Source organism: Sinocyclocheilus anshuiensis, unplaced genomic scaffold (assembly GCF_001515605.1).
Source record: "Sinocyclocheilus anshuiensis isolate Anshui unplaced genomic scaffold, SAMN03320099.WGS_v1.1 scaffold76, whole genome shotgun sequence".
Taxonomy (NCBI): Eukaryota; Metazoa; Chordata; class Actinopteri; order Cypriniformes; family Cyprinidae; genus Sinocyclocheilus; species Sinocyclocheilus anshuiensis.
Window position 1 is genome coordinate 726,207 of NW_015557067.1, and position 21,082 is coordinate 747,288.

Below are 21,082 nucleotides of genomic sequence, written 5' to 3' on the forward strand. Positions count from 1 at the left end.
GAAAAATCATTCTCTGGTTTTTCCTTATTGTCTCATGCAGATAGTAATATTTTTATTAAAAAATTGTGTGTTTTGGATAGTTAGAAAACATCAATTTATCAAAGAAAACGTACATGTAATAACCAGTTAACCCTCTGGTATTGTTCATTTGGGAGTCACACTTGTGTTGTTCGTGGTCAAAAGTAACTTTTTTATTTTCAGTGAAATCAATGTAATATATTTTTGTTCGATAATATTTTTTATTTCTTTATTTTGTATTTTGAGGGAATTTTGTGGTACTATTTAATATTTATGTTAAGTGGTACTATTTATATTGAATAATTATGATACATTTTTCCCATTGAATATTTTTTATTTGGTATTTTGAGAGAATTTCATGGTACTATTGAATATTTATGTAATAATTATGATCAATTTTTCCTATAGAAAATAATAAAAAAAAAAAATTTCTAATGTTTTTATATTATTTCTCAATTATGGCAGTAGTTCATGTTCAAATAGAGACAATGCCTTTAAAATCCAATTTTTAAAGGCAGATTATTTCCATCCGGTGGGAGTAAAAAAAGAAAAAAACATCTGAAATTCCGTGGTATAGCCACTAGATTCCTATAGAGCTCTATATAAAAGGCTTATAAATTCTCTAGTTGTTTTTAGACATAAATTCTTTTTTTTTAAGTTGTGGATTTGGATTTATATTTAGACATTCTCAAAGACAACTTTTTGTAAAGGTTTATATATATATTTTTTTTTTTAATGTTGGTTTGAAATGTCAGTTTTTGCCTTAATTTTACTACAGTCAAACCTGAACACAAAGACATACATTTTATTACACACAGCATCAGAGTTCAGCAAAAATGTAACAAATATGAACAGGAATGCTTTATCAGAGGTTAATCAATTTGATTTCAACCTCTTATTTGAATCTTCTGGCTCAATTTGGCCATATTGTAACAGTCACACCAGTTCATTTGTGTGATTAATAGTATGTTGTGTGTCTGTGTGTAAGTGAGTGTGTGCTTGAGTGTCTTATTTTGTACTCTTGATGTTTTAGAGTGTAACCCCTTCCTTGGTGTCTGTGTTTTTACTTTATTGTGGCTGAATTATTGATTTTATTTCACATATTTGCAAGAACATGCTGTGTGTTATAGTCACACTAGTTCATATGTGTCTGTGGGGAGTGGGCGGATTATGTCTGTTTTGCACTCTTGATATTTAAGAGCGTCACCCCTTCATTGCTGTGCACATTTTTCTGCATCGTGAATGGAAAAAAAAACCATTTAGCTTTTTCGAATCAAGTCCACGGGTTTTTTTTTTTTTTTTTGGTCACATAGTGACTGCCATCAAAGTCAGCTTGTTTCGTACCATTACGACGAAGTAGCGATTTTTTTAAATTTCAAAACTTTTTTTTTTCCGGTCTAAAATGACCGAACAATGCCAGAGGGTTAAAGGAAGCACAATCATTCAGGCCAGGGTTATTCATTTCTGCTAATTTGAGAGCCACATACATGCAGAATTTGATTCCACCTCTAATCAAACACACCTGAACCAAATAATCAGGCTCTTTGGGTTTATTTGAAAATTACAACTAGGTGTTTTGGAGTGTGTTTGGTACTAAACTGCATCAAATGTGTCTCTCCAATGTTTTTTTTACTTGTTATTTGAAATTCTGTGTGTAATGTAGCAAGGCTACTTAGATTACATAGTGTAATAACACCCAAATCAACTAGTTTTGGGAGAAAAATTAATAGTTTTTAATTAACAGTTTCCAGATTCATTCACCAGATGGCAGCACCTGAACACTTCACTTTGCCTGTTACAGTATTTTAATTGGATACACACTGTGACTGAATTAATACACCAAAGCATAAATTGCTTGTGATAATGTGCCAAAAAATATATACAGTTTCGTTGGAACTGTTAACACATTCTTCTTGTTTCCACACAAATTCCAGGTCTCCGTGCATTACTCTGATAGCGTTATTATGTGTGAACTCATTCTAAAATCACAAGTCTCTTGGACAAAACTCAGTGAACTAATGTGGAAAAACATCTCTCATCAGTCCAAATACAATGAACAAAAATGCTATACTCTGCTTTCTTAATTGTCTCAAATCTATCTGTCACACAATAGTATTTATTTTTTTTTAATTACCAAAAAAAAAAGAACATTTCACAATGCAAAAAAATATTGATTGTGATTGAAACCCATTATTAACTCCGCACAGACTGACAAGGTCATTTACTATTTGGCTGAGGAACCAGAACCAAAAGTCATCATGTGGCCACATCCAAATGGCATAACACTTGTTTTTCTAATCAATGACCTGACAGCATTTTCAGTGTTTGGTAATATAATCATGTTTTTATTTTTGTGTCGAGTGGAGTGTCCAGATGTCCTGAAACTATCCAGATATTCTGCTTTCAGGTGGGTGAAATATGCAATTCATTTAACAATGCATGAGGTTTGGAACAAGGGCACTCAATGAGAAAGAAAGAAAGAAAGAAAGAAAGAACAGAGGGAAGTAACCCACTGCACAATTGCACATCTCATTCCTGTGAGGGCAACACGGTATGACACAAAAGGAACAAAAGATCAAGGTTTCTTATTCAGTGAGAGCAGGTGAAAGGAAATAGGCCAAATATTTGTACCCAACATTCAATTTTTCAACATGCGTAATAGAAATAATTGTAGCAATTCAAGCTGTTTTGCTATAGTACACATGGAGTGAATAATAAGAGGAAATTCACCCTCATTTTTGTGAGCCATTTGGCCCAAAAGAGAACGTTCTGGACATTTTCACTAAAATAAGATACAAACCAAGGTTTAAAATGAAGTGACTGTGGTGAATAAGAGGGATTTTATACTATAACAAAACCAAATGATCACATAGCTGGAACTTCTCACTGTCTCTTGAAAAACTAAGCATGTAACCAATAGATCAGAGATGGGGGGCTAACATAGAAGATCACAGGTCTTGTAAATTGAAAAATCTGCGATTCAGTATATACAAGAAAACTAACTAATTTATTCAGAAGGTATGAAATATAGCACACAAATACTATGACCTGCTTCTTTGATGCTTTTCGTCATTCTGAACCACAAAAGCTCCTTCATTATCAGCCTTTACTTCATTGATGTTGAGAGAATTTACATAACTTTTCCTTTAAGATGTATGTTTATGTTGTTTCACATTAACATATAATAAATAAATAAATAAAAAATCCTTAGTCTGGGGTTAAGTTTGCTTAAATGCATTGACCATAAAAAAAACCCCACAATTCATGTATTTGTGGAAGTGGACTGTGTAAACAGGAATTAATAAGATATTCCATGGCAGATAATTCCTGTTCTGGAGTCAGGTGGCGGGCAGCACCACCGGAGCACAGGGACTTGAGTAAGCAGGGCCACATTGTGTTGAAGTCCTTCAAACAGAATGCCACAGATGCTGTTTGTGTGAATCTTGCCTTGTCTCCATATGCTCTTCCTCTAATTCCCAATGCAATTCATTGTAATAGTTGCCATTATTTTGGGCTGAGGTCCATCTGTGGCATTTAAGGAATTCTGCTTCGTGCCATTTCCTATAGATAGAATAGAGATTCATGCCACTCTGTGATGTGCTGTTGTGCTTATTTTAAACGACACATGTTTTTCTAACCTCTGTGCTACACATTCCACTTGTCTGATTCATTTCACATCGAAACACAAGTATTCAGGTATAGCCATTGTAAATTAAATAACAAATTCCTTGCTTGGAATAGATTATTGTACGTTCTTGCTTGAGACTCCACTGTTGTATGTGTCAGTGTTTCAGATTATAGTGTTTGTTTTCTCTGTGCGACGCTTTGGCTGTTCGTCTTTTGTCTCTCCAAAACGAAAATGGCCAGTCTCAACAACAATCACTCGATATTTCCTTTCCAGCCCATGTCAAATTCAGTGTTCAGTTGTTCGGCTTGTTTGTCTTGAGGGGAGAGTACGGAGTGCAAAGGATCATCAGTAAAACAGATTCGAGGAGCAGGGCTATCTGAATCACTGGAGTTCAAAGGTGTCTGTTTTCCTTGCTAAGACTCCAACAAGCCTCAGAAAACTTTATGTATGAAGTGCACGTATTGTGCTTCAGCTGCATCTCAGGAGACCGATGCTATTTGCTACACTCAAACCTTTAGTTTCCTACATGATAATGCCAAACGTATGTTGCTGGCTGCAGTGTCAGGCCAAACCTGAATGCAAGCTGAATATATATATATATATATATAATCCTTGAATTTGATCGCTTGAGCAGCATTCCAAGTCAAGTCACTTTCCGTTACAGTCATTCCATCCATTATTGGTGGAAATTTTTGGTGGTTAGGGCTATGAGTGGCTTTATGAGTGAGTTAATAAGGTCATTCGCTCAACCGATTTGTTCAAAAATCCTGATTCAACCTAAAACCATCTTTATGAGTAAGCCATTGAATCATTAATTTAACTGATTTGCTCAAATGCCATGATTCCATGATGAGTGGGTACTTCATTTGAATTAGCTGATACTTTGACCATTAGAAAGTATGTTCTATGTAATACGAATGTGTGTAGCATGAAAGTAATTCACCTGCGTCAGTTTCATAATTTCACACACTCTCATGGCCTCTTGGGATAGTTAATTATTCATTGGACGTGCACTTCAGAATTTCGCTGAAAGTAGTAGGTAGTAGGAAAGTAGTAGGAAAACTGTGAATTTGGACATAATACTCTTTTCACATTTGGTTATTATATAGTAGGGAAGTATACATATCTAGATGCAGCCATTTTTATGGATGAGTCAGTGAATCATTTATTCAAACAATTTGTTAAAAAATGCTGATTCATTCAGGAATAAGTGACTGTCTTTATGAATCAGTCATTGAATCAGTTGAACCGGTTTATTCAAAACATAATAATTCCTAAATACCACTTGGGCAGATGGATTATAGTAGGAACTGTAGGTTCCACCTCCAAAACTCTAACCACACACAAAGATAATATGATGTGGCATGAAGTATCTACACAATTCTTACACTGTGAGAGGACTGCGAATTCACACAGTCCACCTTCTTTCATTGTTGTATGTCCAATCCAGCACACACCCATCTCCTGAAACACAAGCTAACACATATAATGGGATTCTCAGTGGCTCCTGCTTCGCCCCTTAAAAAGGTCATAAGTCGTGTTCAATTTCTATAGCAGGAAGAGTGCATGATAGTAAATAATGGGTTCTATGATGTAATATATGGTGTGAACGGGTCGCAGTGGCTTGAAGACTATCTGACAATCTGGAGAGCAGGGCAATTGACACCGTTTCCTTCCCGCCTCTGAGGATATTGGCCATCCTTGAAAGAGTTTCTTGGACCCAGTCAAGACTCTTGTTATTGTCTTAGAGTATCTAGGAGACAAACTGACAACAAACTGCTTTTGTGCAAAAAAAAAAGAAAAAAAAAAGTGTTAAAGTTAGTGTTAAAATTAAATCCTGAAATTAATGAAATTGAACTTTGAGCAACAGTGTTTGAAAGAATTTCAATGTAATGATAAATGTGTATGATAAAAAAATGATTGCCGGGAAAAGGACGAAATATGAGAGAGGAATTTTCATTTCACCTTAGAAGCTGGATTTAATTTTAGTATGTACTTTCAGTGACATACTAGTAGACTTTGACTGAACGAAAACATAAACTGATGTTGACACTTAAGATTATTATGGCTGGTGTGGTTTGGACTATATTTAAAACATTCAAAGAGTTTCATCATAATGTCTTCACATAAGAAGGTGATGTTCACAATAAATCTAAAATCCCCTGAACTGCTTGATGAATATATGGTTTCAAAATCATTATCCCCTCTAGAATTCGATGAGAAAACATAACCCTGCTTTTGGTTAAAGCTGAAATAATACTTAGACAACATTACTTATGTGCTTTGACAACAAAAGTTTCTCTGATTTGCAATAGCAGTGCTCTGTGTCCTCTGAGGTTTAAGATGAAACATTTCTTTAATAATAAAATTATGCCAATGTACTTAATGCAGTTTTTATTTTCAATAATTTTTTTTTAATGAAATTATTTTTTTTTGACTTTTGTTCTTCATTATAATATAAAGTTGTATCCCCCTGACATTTTTTGTCACCCCTTCTTCCACCAAAAAATCGAATTAGACATAAAATAACATAAAATAGGTGCATTCAAGTAATTATATGCACTATAATTGCATATTTCTTTATATATATATTCAGAAAATGTGAACCAACTGAAGGCAAAGCAGGTGGGCTGAGGGGGTCTGGGTCAACTCAGTTGTTAATGCAAAGAAATGGCTTTCAACGAACCTCTCCTCTTGGCTAGTTTTGTTTCATTAAGCCACACATCTTCTATATGGAGCTGAGTTGTGAAAATGTGTTGCAAAATGGCTTTCTCCAAGAGTAGTAAAGTTAAAAGTGTGAAAAGCAAGACTGTGAATTTGTGTTTGTGTTGCTGGGCACCGGGGCTCGTCTTCTATATGGAGCTCAGTTGTGAAAATGTGTTGCAAAATGGCTTTCTCCAAGAGTAGTAAAGTTAAAAGTGTGAAAAGCAAGACTGTGAATTTGTGTTTGTGTTGCTGGGCACCACCGGCTGTTTCAGATGGATTCAGACTACATCTGGAGTGTGCGAATTACATTTACAGGCTATAGTAGCCCAAAACAGCCTAAAGCCATGCATTTATAGATCCTGCCTGTGATTTAGCTCATTCTCAAAGTTTTAACAACCATTGTAGACTCCAATATAGCTGTGGACCTTAGCGGAGAGCAATGGTAAATCTCCTCTTGTTTGTGCAAGCGACCTGTGAGATGGCTTCAAAACATCAGTATCCGACCAAATTGACAGAATAAGCCTAATCTAACAGTTCCCAGATGACACAAAGCAATTCCAGAAGTAAGGCTGAAGCTTTCTCTTTTAAGTAGGCCTTTGTGTTTATGGCTTGAAGAATGCTTGTAAAATCTGCACATACAACTGGTCCTATTTGAAAATTGTTCCAAACAGCACACATAGTCCTCTATAGACAATGGAGGAATTTCCCAAATATGCTGGTGGCTGAGAACAGATGGAAATTATCAGATGGATTTAGAAACAATGGATCATATTCATAAAGGCTCCTGAAAATTCTACTGTCCACAAGTTTTTTTAAGGGGTAAGATGATGCAGAATATGTGACTGTATAATAGATTCTGCATTGTGGATTATCATGTAAACATGACCTTTAAAACGGCACAAAATAGTCATTGTACAAACTGAGATCTATTTACTTTTTAGTTTATTCACATGTTTATTTGGAGCTGATCACAATCAAAATTAATCTGATTATGATTTTATTGCACAATGATGTGACGTCTGGTAATTTCCATGCTGAATAGGACAAAAGACAAACTAAGTATTAACATCATAACATGAAATCTCAAATGGGACCTTCTGAAATGATTCTCTGAAATTTTAATTAAAAGGTTGTTTTTAGTGAATATTAAAATAAGTTTTGAACGCTGACTTGCCTTACTGCAATAAATATGCTCAACATCATCTTTGTCGTGGTTTTAAAAGATCCAGTGAGCTCAAGAACAAACACACTGAAGCTGTGACAAGCTGGACTTGCTTAACTGTGGTTTTTATTGACTAAACATGTTATTTCAGCCAAGTTTGAGCCAGCCTGAACCAGCAGAAAGCAGTCTTTTTCTATATACTGAAATGATGCATTCCATTTGCATTTCGAATTAGTTTTAAATGCTTTAAGGGACTTTTTACAAACACCATTTTAGAGATTAAATGTCCAGAAAAGGATCAACTGGATAGCATATCTGTGAATGAGGACTACATTGCTTGAACTAATTATAGGATAATATGAAATAATAATAACCATTAATAAGTGAACTATTCTCAGAGATTGAAAAAACAAGATCATTTGTTTTCTCAAATGTTACTCACAGTCTTTATCCATGGGAGAGCACAAATTGTAAAATTAAAAATTGATCAAACCAAAACATCCTAATGCAGCCAAAGGAAATAATTGGCATGGCTGTAAAAATAAGACAACCCTCAATTGACGCTTCAGCTATCATAGTGTGAAATTAGAGCAATTTGAAGTTTACTTTCCTACCGATTGTCAAAATATCACATAGATCTTGTTGCAGGTTGAACTGGTCATTGATATTTCTGTCCAAATGTGACCATTGTTTTTATTTTGACTGTAATCTGATGATTGGATTGGATTGGTTTAGACCACCAGTGTGAAATGTGCTTTTATTTCTAGTTTTGTTCCATCCTTACTCTCTTTGAAATGAACGAAGATGTGCTAAAAATCCTGTATCTGCTAGAAGCTTAATGTACACACGTGTTTATTCTAGGCCATATTTTCCAAAGTATCACAGACCTAATGGCTTGAAATGGCATCTGCTTCGAAAGCTTATCTTGATAGATTATAACTATTTTAGGCTCTCCAAAAAGAAGGAATGTCATGTTTAAGTTTAAATGACATGCTATAGAAAAAGTACCGAGAGATAGATGGATTCTGAGAAGTCTGTGTCTATAGCAGGGCTGTTGACCCCTGGCTGTTTCTTCCCAGACGTACATGGGGTGGCTTTAATTGCTGAAAGGAAAAACACCCTCCCAACTTGTCAATATCCACATCCTCTCTTTCTTGCCCTTTCAATTAATTTTTCATAATCACTTAATGGTTTCCTTTTCCCACACGCTAAAAAAAAGCAGGCCCACCAGGGCACACTGATGCTTATTCTGGCCTCTCTTGTCAGCAAGGCCTCAGCGGAATTCATGCCGGACCGACTCGCTGAGGAGATGAAGTTGGATGCTGTTTAGTGCAGACAGCTCATTTTTCTGCTCCCAGAAGCTGCTGTCATTTTCAAGAGATGAACATTTAGACCCCAGCCATCATTCTGAAACTTGTGTGGGATACTGTGTGTTGGGGTCGGCCTGTGACTGATTGATTTGCTGAAAGGCAGAGACGTGGGAAATAAGGCAACGTCTAATTTAGACTTTAGAGGAAGTCTTAATCTTTTAGCGGAGAAGTGGTTGGGAGGTGTTTACCTTCTTAAACTTGTGTGTTTATTGTGGTGGTTTGGTGGTTTCAGGCAAGGAGGAAAATGTAGGAGGGTGCGCTCTGGCTCGACTGACTGGGCAGGAAGAGGGTGAGGTGCTATGGAAGGATTTGCATCCTGTAGGTCAGGTTGACCAGCCTTATTGTACTATAATATGGACCGTTTCATATGACTATACTTACTAACACGCAACTTTGAGTGACAGCAGGACAACCATGATTCCCAATGCTGCCGGACCCATAAAATCAGCAAAGAGGCCAAATACTGTGACCCCTCAGGAACTCAGTCTGAAATATCCATGATTTATGGCCTCTGAGAGAACAGAAAGAAATGGGGTCTGTTTTCCGGGCCAATCAGTCAGTCATTCCATGTTCTCCCTCTTGGGTCTGTCAGGGACACTGAGAGGGAGTCATTCCATGTCTCAATCATTTGAAGAGCATACCCAGCAAACACAGACGTTCCTCTAATGTTACTATATGGTTCCCTTTTCATTACGTCCTTGGAACACAACTTCTACTGTTACAGGAAAGTTATTTGTAGGTTTTACTGTTTATAACCAACTAACGTTACATGGAGGTTTTTGTGTAAAGAACATACAGGTGCATCTCAATAAATTAGAATGTCGTGGAAAAGTTCATTTATTTCAGTAATTCAACTCAAATTCTGAAACTCGTGTATTAAATAAATTCAATGCACACTCACTAAAGGTTAACTTTCACTTTTAATACCCAAACAGTAACATTCCTAAATGTTGCAGAGAGGTTTTTGATAACTACACATGCATTCTATAAGGATCTCTCTTAATTATTATTGTTCTTATTGTTGTTAGTAGTAGTAGTAGCAGCAGTATTATTAAAAAAGAAGTTTAGAAGTGCAAGTTATCTGAAATTAATAAACCGAATATATGCATGCATAAATTTAAAAATGTAGCCCACAAACAATGCAAAGTAAAACAAAACTTTCACTCATATACCATCCACAGCTTAACATTTTTACCAGATGCAATTGTTTAAAGTTTAAATGCCATAATGATGGATTTGTTTCTTACAAACACACAGCTTTTCACTTCACAAAACATTCATTGATGGCATGGATTACTTGTGGATTATTGTGATGTTATTATCAGTTGTTTGAACTCTCATTCTGACGGCACCCATTCACTGCAGAGGATCCATTGTTGAGCAAGTGATGTAATGCTAAATTTCTCCAAATCTGTTCCAATGAAGAATTTTTTTAATTAAATGTCCTGAACAGAAACTTGACAACGGGAGTTGTGTGAGTGATTGGAAGCATAAATTTGCATGCTGGACATTCAGACAAATGAGGACGGGACTCAGCTGATTGCAGGACCCTTAGTAATGATACAAACAGATTCCACAATCAGCTTCGAAAATAAATTATGCATTTCCCCTAAAGGGACATGCAAACAATGCAGACCTGTTGGTGTCATGTGTAGATAATGTACAGGAAGGCAATAATATCCCTAACCAACTGCAACTTAATTTTGTACATCTGATTCAATATTAAAATCATGTGCAGGTGAGTTAAGTTACATAGCATCCAGTGTGTGACAGGACAGCATATACAGCAGTGATCTCAACTGCAATGCAAAACCTGGCAGTGCGGCAGACACCTAAATGATGCCAGGTGCATGATACTGGAGCCCATTCAGGTGTAAAATACAGGCAGAAATTATAGCTTTTATGGACTTAAGGATGTATTTGATGACCTCTAGCTGAGGTTCCCAGGACCACACACAGGGAGAGATATTTCTTCAGCAGTGTAACATATTTCTGCTTATTGACATGTTCTGGCTACCACAAGTTTTTCTATGCATAATCAAATTTACGTTACTCCGCATATATCCATAAATTCGTTGTTGTGCTGTGTTTCGGTCGTCACTTATTTTTGTTTACATTGTATAAACATTCTATCTGGGACGTCTGAAACTCTAGTTCTTTAAATTAACAGAACAAACCACTCATTTATTTACATGTCTGTACTTGTTTTCGTTTCTAGTTCATTGGAATATACAAGCACCAGACGAAAACCCAATGTCGGGTACATGTTGAAATGTAAACCTCGTATTCATTCACTATGAACAAGTAAGCCAAAGCAAAGGGGAAAATCAGGCCAGACATTGCTCCCCCTCCATTCTCAAATACTCATATCCACTGACTGGGCGGCTGTTTCTAGTTATTTCACGGTGATTCACTGTGAGCGCACACATGTTATTTTTATCAGGTCTCTCTTGGGATTGTGCAGCGGATGCAGATGGCTAAGGTACAATCTGTTGCAATCCAGGTTACAGGAAACTTCGTTTCAGCTGTAAATAGATAAATTGTGCAAAATTTTACAGCATAAAGTCCATGGTAGCATGTCAGAGTATGCAATGTTAGAGAAGGAAGAGGAAATACATTCCAGATGTAAAAGTGATGCGAACTTAGAACTAAAGAGGAGAGGAGGGGATGTGTGAGCATATATATACACAGTGGCATGCGAAAGTTTGGGAACCCCTTGCAGAATCTGTGAAAATGTGAATAATTTTAACAAAATAAGAGAGATCATACAAAATGCATGTTATTTTTTATTTAGTACTGTCCTGAGTAAGATATTTTACATAAAATATGTTTACCTTTAGTTCACAAGAAAGAAAATAGCTGAAATTATTAAAATAACCCCATTCAAAAGTTTGGGAACCCTTGGGTCTTAGTACTGTGTGAGTCCACTGTTTGTTCTGAACAGTTAAACTGAGCACTGTTCTTCAGAAAAATCCTCCATGTCCTGCATATTCTTCAGTTTTACAGCATCTTTTGCTTATTTGAACCCTTTCCAGCAGTATGATTTTGAGATCCATCTTTTCACACTGAGGACAATTGAGGGACTCAAACACAACTATTAAAAAAGGTTCAAACATTCACTGATGTGCCAGAAGAAGAAACGATGCATTAAGATGATGACATGAAGATGTCCAAATTTTTCTTATTTTGTTGAAATATTTTTTTTCCATTTAGTACTGCCCTTCGGAAGCAAAAGATACTTGCATGTTTCCCGGAAGACAAATTAAGTACAATTTACTTTGATTCTCTTAATGCATTGTTTCTTCTTCTGGCACATCAGTGAATGTTTGAACCTTTTTAAATAGTTATGTTTGAGTCCCTCAATTGTCCTCAGTGTGAAAAGATGGATCTCAAAATCATACAGTCCCTGCTGGAAAGGGTTCAAATATGCAAACGATGCTGGAAAACTGAAGAATCTGCAGGAGCTGGAGGATTTTTCTGAAGAACAGTGCTCAGTTTAACTGTTCAGAACAAACAGTGGACTCACACAGTACTAAGACCCAAGGGTTCCCAAACTTTTGAATGGGGTTATTTTAATAATTTCAGCTATTTTCTTTCTTGTGAACTAAAGGTAAACATATTTTATGTAAAATATCTTACTCAGGACAGTACTAAATAAAAAATAACATGCATTTTGTATGATCTCTCTTATTTTGTCATATGCAACAAAACAGTCGTGGATCATCCAGGTAACCACACACAGTATTAAGAACAAAGGGTTCCCAAACTTTTGAATGGGGTTATTTTAATAACTGCAGCAATTTTTTTTTATTGTGGACTAAATGTAAACATATTTTATGTAAAATATCTTAGGACAGTACAAAATAAAAAATAACATGCATTTTGTATGATCTCTCTTATTTTGTTTTTTCTTTTGAAAATTGAACAGATTCTGCAAGGGGTTCCCAAACTTTTGCATGCCACTGTATGTGTGTGTGTGTGTGTTGGCTTAGGTTAAAACACAAGGGAAAGAGGCCACCTGCTGTATGAATATGCTTGAAGACAAAAGACGTGCTGGATTTAGCTCCAGAGCTTGTTTTTGATCCTTCTCATCCGATGGATGAAGATTATGGTTCCATTATGGAGCTACTTTCTATTGAATGAGAAACAGTGAAAAATCACACGCACACTTTTGGCAGACTCAGACACAAGGACTGGGATGGAAGCAGAGGTGATTTATTATATTTACAGTGTCAAGCTGAAACTGTAGCAGATACCAAGTGGAGTTGGGCCAATCACATTCCTCCTATGTATTTATTTACTGAGGTCAAAAGTCTTAAAAGGACTTTCTCCACTTAATACTGCTTTTTCTTAAGGAGGCAGGTTGGATGTGATGTGGATTCCATTCATCCCAGCGTATATTGTCACTCATGTAACTCTTATGGAACTGCATATATGTACAGTAGCACCGGTTTTCAGCTATTAATGGTCGATATCCAGGTTTATGTGCTGTATTTCCGTTCAGTCTTCAGTATTGTTGGTTGACTTGCGTAATGGTCTTAGACTGTCAACAAGCAATGCTTCCAGCAAAAAACAAAAACAAAAAAAACATCTCTTTGCTGGCTTGCACTGTCAGTTTGATAGAATTTAATCTGGAATGATAGGTGCATATATTTGATAGTCAAAACTGAATACATTTGAATCATGTGCAGTATTATTTCAATAAGATAGTCTAGCTTATAAATAAGTTAACAATATATAATACAACTTTATACTTTATTTTACGGGACTTAACATGATACAAAAATATCGATCACAGTGTTTTTTCTTCGCAGAGATTCGAAATGAATGCTATGAACAAGGGAGTTTCAAAACATTTCATGGCAATAAATTATATAATCATTATCTGACAAATACGAATAGACAATTCAATTAAAACAATGAAAAAACATGGCTCCAGCCTTTAGAAATATCTCTCTCGGTCCTTGATAGCTCACCCCATGCTTGATATGTGGGGTTGAATGTGGACATTTCTTGTCTCCCATTACTCCACGCTTGTCCACATGACTAGCACATGTGAGTCAGATAAGCAGCAGTCGAACATAGCACTGCTCCAAATGCCAGTGTGTCCGTTAGTATTCAGCGCCACCTGAGCTGTTAGTTGTGTTTAGTTCAGTCTCCCCCAGTATGTGGGTATACAGCGACACAGTTCCTCACTGAAATACTCATTATCGTTACATCCTCTTTTCTTGGGGTCCACGTTACATGGTGGCCTGACACAACTAAGAAAAAGAGATGGGAAAAAAAAATGGTATTACTATCAAACATCATCACTGTAGCATTTAAGTGCAGCAGTAACATTTTGTCAAGAGCTATTTAAAAAACACCATTCACAGTATTACTTGTAGAAAGTTGATCAATGTGCAAAAAAAGCTAATAATAACATTTAAAAAATATAAAATGATGAAACGGATACAAATAGCAAGCGTAGCGTTAGTTCTGGCAGGCCACGTCAGTCAAGCTCGCATCAGCTGACCTTCAGCTGATCCCCATCTACCTATGGGACTACGACACCTATCTAAGCATTCATATATAAGGTCCCTCAGTATTATCAGCAGTTTTTGCATTGCTCAATAGCTAATTACCCTCCTCCATCCCCAACTCCTCCTCTGTCAGTCGGGATTCAGCCTTCTGATTCTCCTTGAATCAGACTAATTCTAAAATGTGTACATAAAATGATTGAACTTTAACAATATCTGCAATACATTTATGTTAGTTCTGTTCTGTTTACCCTGGGGGGTTATTGCTGCTCTCCCTGCTCTCATCCATGCTAGGCTGCATGGAGGCGCAGGGAGTTCTTGCCCAGAACAGAACCATACCGCCAATCCAAACTGTATGCTAATTGTCAATCATCTTTGACGATAGTGGTCCTGACAGAAACACTGTAAATCTTTGACAAAAGAGGCTGTGAACCTATTGTAACACTTTACAAGAATATATTAGTTAACATTATCCAACAATGAACAATATTTCTACAGCAATCTTAATGTTAATTTCAACATTTAATAATACATATTTAAAATCAAATTTTACATCCGTAACATTACTTAATGCACTGAACTAATATGAACAATTAACAACTGTATATTGTCTAACATTAACAAAGATTAATAAACGCTTTTAAAAAATACATTTCTTATTGTTAGTTCATGTTAACAAATGCATTAAACAATGTTAATAAATAAGACCTCATTTGTTACCCCACAGACTTTAGGCCCCACCAAAGACATTTGATTCCTGCTCTCACATAAACAGTGTAAATCAACTTAAAATGAGGTAATGGTACAGGGCCTTGGGGCTGAGAAACTGAAACTAGTAGAAATGCAGGTTTTTCAGTTGCACAGGTCAGAGAGGGAAAGAGCATGAAAAGCCACATCACACTAAACATTTAGTTAATCATCTTGGAGCTGGTTTAACTCATACTGTTTATGAAACCAAGCCTTTATTTTCCCTCCTTGCTTTCTATAGGCTATATTCTATATATAACGCTGTGTGAATTTTTGCAGATAAAATCAAATAATTATGGGAAATTATTTTATTAAATTATATTTAAATTAAATTAAAAATATCAAACTGATGACTAAAACTAAAAGGAATTGTAATGGCTGCATGCCCTGTCAGCATAATTCATACAGCAAAGTGAGGCAGAACCAGCAACATGAACTCAACCAATGACATGAGTTTGGGGCGGGACATTCTGTCCCTCCAATGGCAGACTGTTATGACTCTCCTTCAGTATTTGAAAAGGCAATCGTTTTACATTTGATAAATAGCAGCAAACTTTTTTCTCACCTGCATGTACCCGGGTGGAACCGCCTTCCTTTTAAGAAGCACTTGTTAGGGGACTCTGTGCATTCACACACACATTTGGTGCGGTTGAGAGGCTGACTACTAGGACACACCTTGCTGCAGGTGCACTGGCAGGTGTCCTTGTTGAAGCTCTGATGAGGCTTGCAGGAAGAGTGCTTCGCTTTACACACACACTGACAGGTGTTCTTGTCCAGGTAGCGGTGCGGTCCACATCCTGCCGTTCGCAGCTCTTTTCGGCATACACACTGACAAGTCTCCTCATCCAGCTCTTTGTCGGGACCGCAGAAGTCCTGCTCAAAGTCTGCGGATGGAGAGAAGTGAAATAAAGAAGCCCTTATTTTATGTTACAACTTATTTTTACATTTGTGAGGAAATCTTTTGTCAATGCTATGGAATGCCTGGCCAATTCCCAGAGCGTTACACAAGTAAAGAACAATGTCCAGCATGTACATTTGTCAGACATGATAAACTGTTTAGCAATACAGCCTTTCCCAGCATTCCTTATGCTACCCCAAAAGGTCTAAACAGATGTTTTACTTTACATCTTGATGAAAACATTACATTCGGTGGCTAATTCAACTCTACTACAGTATATTCCTTCCTTTGTTTTGGAGTGTACAAAATGGCCTAAAAACTTGGCTGAAGAGAGAAAGTGAATTCTTGTCATGAGTGTTTGTGTTTTCTGATGATTAAATAAATCACGGCCACATTACGAAGAATTAGAGTCCTGTAGAAGGAGTTTATAAACAGTCACATTAACTTTTTGTTAGCATGTTGTTGCTCTACATATGTGCAGAGAACCTTGCAAAATAGACAAACTGTTATGTCATTTAAACCATTATGATTTTAACTAAGTTGTTGTCACATTCATGGCATGTCAGTGGTATTTTTGTAGTGTGGTTTGCCGTTGACGTTTCAAGACATTTCTCTGGGGAAACTGCCCAGTTACCGTAAATAAAAAACTGTATTTGGTTTTCAGTGGAAAGGCACCATACTGGTCTGGTTTTGTTGGAATAACCACATTTTAAAAACTTATTTCACAACACAGAGGGATTTTTTTAAATATGTCACTGTGGATTCAACTCACATATATGATTTCACAGAATGTATTCCCTCTGAGAGATATGGGGTTTACCTCATTTACCATAATTGAGATTCAAGTCAGCATTTATATTGGTTAGAATAACATGGGGCGCACATTTCTGCAGGTGTTGGATTTAGATTGTTGTTTCTGAAACACTTTTAGGGTATTCAAAGGTTGGATAAATGGTTTTTATTTTTATTTATTTTAAGTTTGGCTAAATTAGGGTAGATATATAATTTGGGTCACTGGAATTGAGCAGATCAGATGCAGTCTGTGCAAAATCATTTTTGGGCACCAACTTCTTTATGGCCAATGACAAGACACTCACTTTGTCCGGACCTATTAATGTATTCAAAAATACATTCAAAACTACATTTCATACTTGCAATGATTTGCAATGAATACACATATTCTGTAATAAACACATTTGTAGTTTTTCTTTTTTTTTTATATTTTAGAAGTCAAAGGGTCTGGGTGATACAACTGTTCTGATATCATAATGAATAAAGAAAAGAAAGAAAAGAACTGAACATGGCAAAGTTAGTTCAGGTTACAAAATGTGTTGAAAATAATGATTAAGATGTACAATCACAGTTTAGGTAATGTCATAAATTTTTACTTGACATTTTTAAATTCAATAAATGTAAACAACATATTTAGAAAATGGTATGAAAGTTAAAAAAAAACAAAAACAAAGTGCATCTCTCAAAACATGCTTTAAACTTATCTTGGACTTTATCTTAGACACTCTTATCTTACTCTTATCATTGACACTCCAACAATCAAGCCACAGATTTAAAAAATGAATTCATTCACACCACACGGAAACAAAAGAAAATATACCCCATACTGCAAAATGCTGCTTCACAAGCACCAAACAAAATCCAGCCAAAGTTGCACGCTCTGACAGCAATCAGTGTTTATGCAATGGTTCTCTGTCATGGTCAAGCCACATAACTGCTCTCAAAGCATTTCATCTATGTTTATGTGCCTCAAAGGACATACAGAACAGACATGGCGACGAGGTGGGAGAGAGAGAGTACTAGAGGAAACAAGATGACCATTTATATCAGTATAGCATCAGTTCGTCTTATGTAACCTGCCACTGCAGCAGAGGAAGATCTTGCTACATTTGAGCATTTATATGTTTGAGAGGGAACATATGAAATTACACAACTGGAAAGAGATGAATCCGTAATGCTATTAGTGGTCAAAATAAGCTGACCCACAAGGTAATGTGCTATTACTGTATGCAGTATAAAGCTTATCTGTCACAGACTGAGCCAAGTAAAAGGTGATGTGGGACTTTTCCATTAAGCAAGCAAAAATAATAACAGTCCCGAAACATTCCTCCTAGTGTGTCTGCTTTAGCAAAGATTAATTTTACCCGTTTCACTCCCCAAACCCCTACAGTGGAGCTGAACGCAAATCTATTATTCCATTTCAGCATGACAGTCAACAAAATTGGCGAGTATGCTATAGGAACATAACCATCCACACTAAATCAACCTGTCTTTTCAAATTTAATATAATGCCCCAATATGTGTGCAACTGTTTTTAACTGCACTCACACATTTGTATGACTATTTTAGCCTTAGGGTCTTCTATGCATTCTTATGCTGTGTGCATAAACCAACAGACTGCTATATCCACAACAGGTTTGACCTGTCATATTTACTAAGCGTAAGGAAGACAAGTATGTCACTACCATCGCACTGAACCTGAATTACATCATGCTCCACCTGCACAAGAACTCAGGTTTGAGATTAGTTAGAAGGGTAAGAATTAGTAATTATTCCATTTTAAATGAGCACACTTTGCTGGGGATGTTTTTGTTTGGCTTGAACAATTGCCACAAAGCTGAAAGCAGCTATTATGGCAGCTTTCCTCTCTACAGAAACGCAACCGTGTTTTTGTAGGCTTTGTTTTGTTGACACGTAGTCAGGGTGTTGATTGTGGAGTTTCGCTCCGTGATTGCACTCTGCCTCCATGATAAACTATTTCCTAAATTCCAGAGTGGACACCAAGGTTTGCACGGTCACCACCCATTCCAAGAACAGCACATTTCTATATATTTTTTTATATAAATAATATAAATAATTCATATTTAATAAATGAGTGCATGAATAAATACATTTCTTCTAATGCTTTAGTTACTGCATTTAGAACAGCATATTAATACCAATTATTTATTTATTAATATATACATAAATAAATAAACATTTAATAAATAAATACGCTGTTCTAAATGCAGTAACTTAAGCAAATTTATTTATTTATTTTGTCATAACATACTTAAATGCTTCAAATATTTTCAGTATGACTCATGACATCCAAGAAGACAAACATATTTCAGCTGGCCAAAATGGTTAATATAATAATTTTACAAACTTTTTTTTCTCTTGTAAAGAGATATATTTCTGTACTGGTGACTGTGTGCCAAATTATGTTGCATAAAGTCCAATAGTGCTGAAAGAATTCAATTAATAGAAGTTCTCTCATCAGTTGGGTCCCTCTTTCAGTAGGTTTGTTTCTCTTTCATACAGTCACGCTCAGACACACATGCAAAACACAGCACTGTAAGACTGTAAACATGTGCATTAGCACTTACCATAATGTGGCTTTGAAAAAAGGGTGTCGGGTAGGGGCACACATCTGCACAAGCGATTACTCCAGCTGTGATTCTTTGGGCATGTTTTATTTGCCACATGACATCTGTGGAGGAAATAAGTGATTAGCAAGGAGACAGACAGTAGCGTCGGTTTAAAAAAAAAAAAGAAATCCACAATAAAAGGCAAAATAACAGTTTCAATTCAACAAGCACTGACTCATATAAACAAAAATGTTGACGTAACTATTATAACTATTATAACCCAGAAAATTGTATTTCATAGACACACCTCTTTTGATCACTGGCTGTGTGTCTTAACCTCACTGCAAATTAGCCTGTATGTGCTCTTTGATTCAATAATAAAAAGCCCTACTTTCAAAGAGGACATGGAAGATGACTTGACTGGCTACACATATATTTCATTCTGATCACTGACTTCATTTCTTAAGTAAACACACCTAAAAGGAACTGTCCTGAAGAAGCACAATATTTTATACTGTGTTCTTGGTCTGGCATGACTCTGGCAGTCTATCAACAGGATGGAAGAATCAGAGTTGTTTCAGACAGAAGGAAGGAGGGAGTGATGCTATCAGAGTCCCTTGCTGTCCTGCTAACCAGTAGCACATGGTGTAGTTGGCATGGAGGTCTTACTGAATGAAGTAGAAACAGTATGGGGCTGATTCTTACAAATAGCTTATTCAGATGCCACAAATACTGCAATATATTTTAAGAACTCTAAATACATTGCATGTTTCAATAATTACTGATACTCAGGTCCAAATATAGCTATTGTAATTCTTTCAATCGTGTGCAATACACTAAGTATTGCAATTCATTTCTGCAACTGAATTAGATTTCTTAAACTATTAACCACAAAAGATATATGGAATATGTGACTTTCATTTGACATTGCTCAATTCAAAATTATGATACAACCAACTGGCACATCTATTTTTTTCCATTCCATTTATTTTTCCAACTCCAACACTGTCTAGGAGGATCCAAACTGAAGCTCAAACTCATCTTCTTGTCTGCTCCATTATCCATCTAACTTCTCACGGCCTCAGATTTTAAGTCCAGGCTGCAGGTACTGGGCAGTGAAATCACAGGCTTCACCCAAGATAAACTTTACTCTGCATTGTCTTTGGTGAAGTGATATGAATCTCAAAAAATTGGAAAGTGAGTGTTACGCTAAGCGTGGATCGACACTGGTGTGAAGCGTTGCTTTGCTTTTCCATTAAGTGTAGACTGCAAATCGTATGGGATGACAATTTTCATCATATGGGAAAAATGATACGGAGCAACCCATCTAGGAGAGTCCTGTTCTACTAAACTGTGTGAGGAGGTCATTTCTAAAACCTCTTTGAATTTCAAGGCATCTTTTCCATTTGCATTGAGTGTAATCAGTGTATATGCATATGGTTTTAAATATCTGCAATGCATTTACATATATCCATCCACAGCTGTAAGGCATCTATAAACTTCAACAATGTGCGGCCTAAGGAGATCTAGTTTTAATTACGACTTCATAGATTATTTGGGAGTAAAGCCATAAAACATAGATACTAACATGCAATATTTTTACAATAAATCATTATTAGCACATAAACAAATCTCTGAAACTGATGTAACAGTAATATTCTGTAGTTAAAAT

At 36.1% G+C, this 21,082-nt stretch overlaps 1 protein-coding gene across 3 annotated transcripts in view; it reads right to left on the reverse strand.

Annotated features, from left to right (window-relative positions):
- Positions 1–13,083: 13,083 nt before the first annotated feature.
- The window catches only part of LOC107676691 (vascular endothelial growth factor C-like), a 37,357-nt gene continuing 29,358 nt past the window's right edge, over positions 13,084–21,082 (reverse strand). For all 3 annotated transcript variants that reach the window (XM_016471334.1, XM_016471336.1, XM_016471335.1), the window contains exons 5-7: positions 19,429–19,532; positions 15,716–16,034; positions 13,084–14,145 (exon numbers count right to left, since the gene is read on the reverse strand). In XM_016471334.1, coding sequence (XP_016326820.1) covers positions 14,031–14,145; positions 15,716–16,034; positions 19,429–19,532 — 538 coding nt within the window. In that variant the 3' untranslated portion in view covers positions 13,084–14,030. The remainder of the gene's footprint in view (positions 14,146–15,715; positions 16,035–19,428; positions 19,533–21,082) is intronic.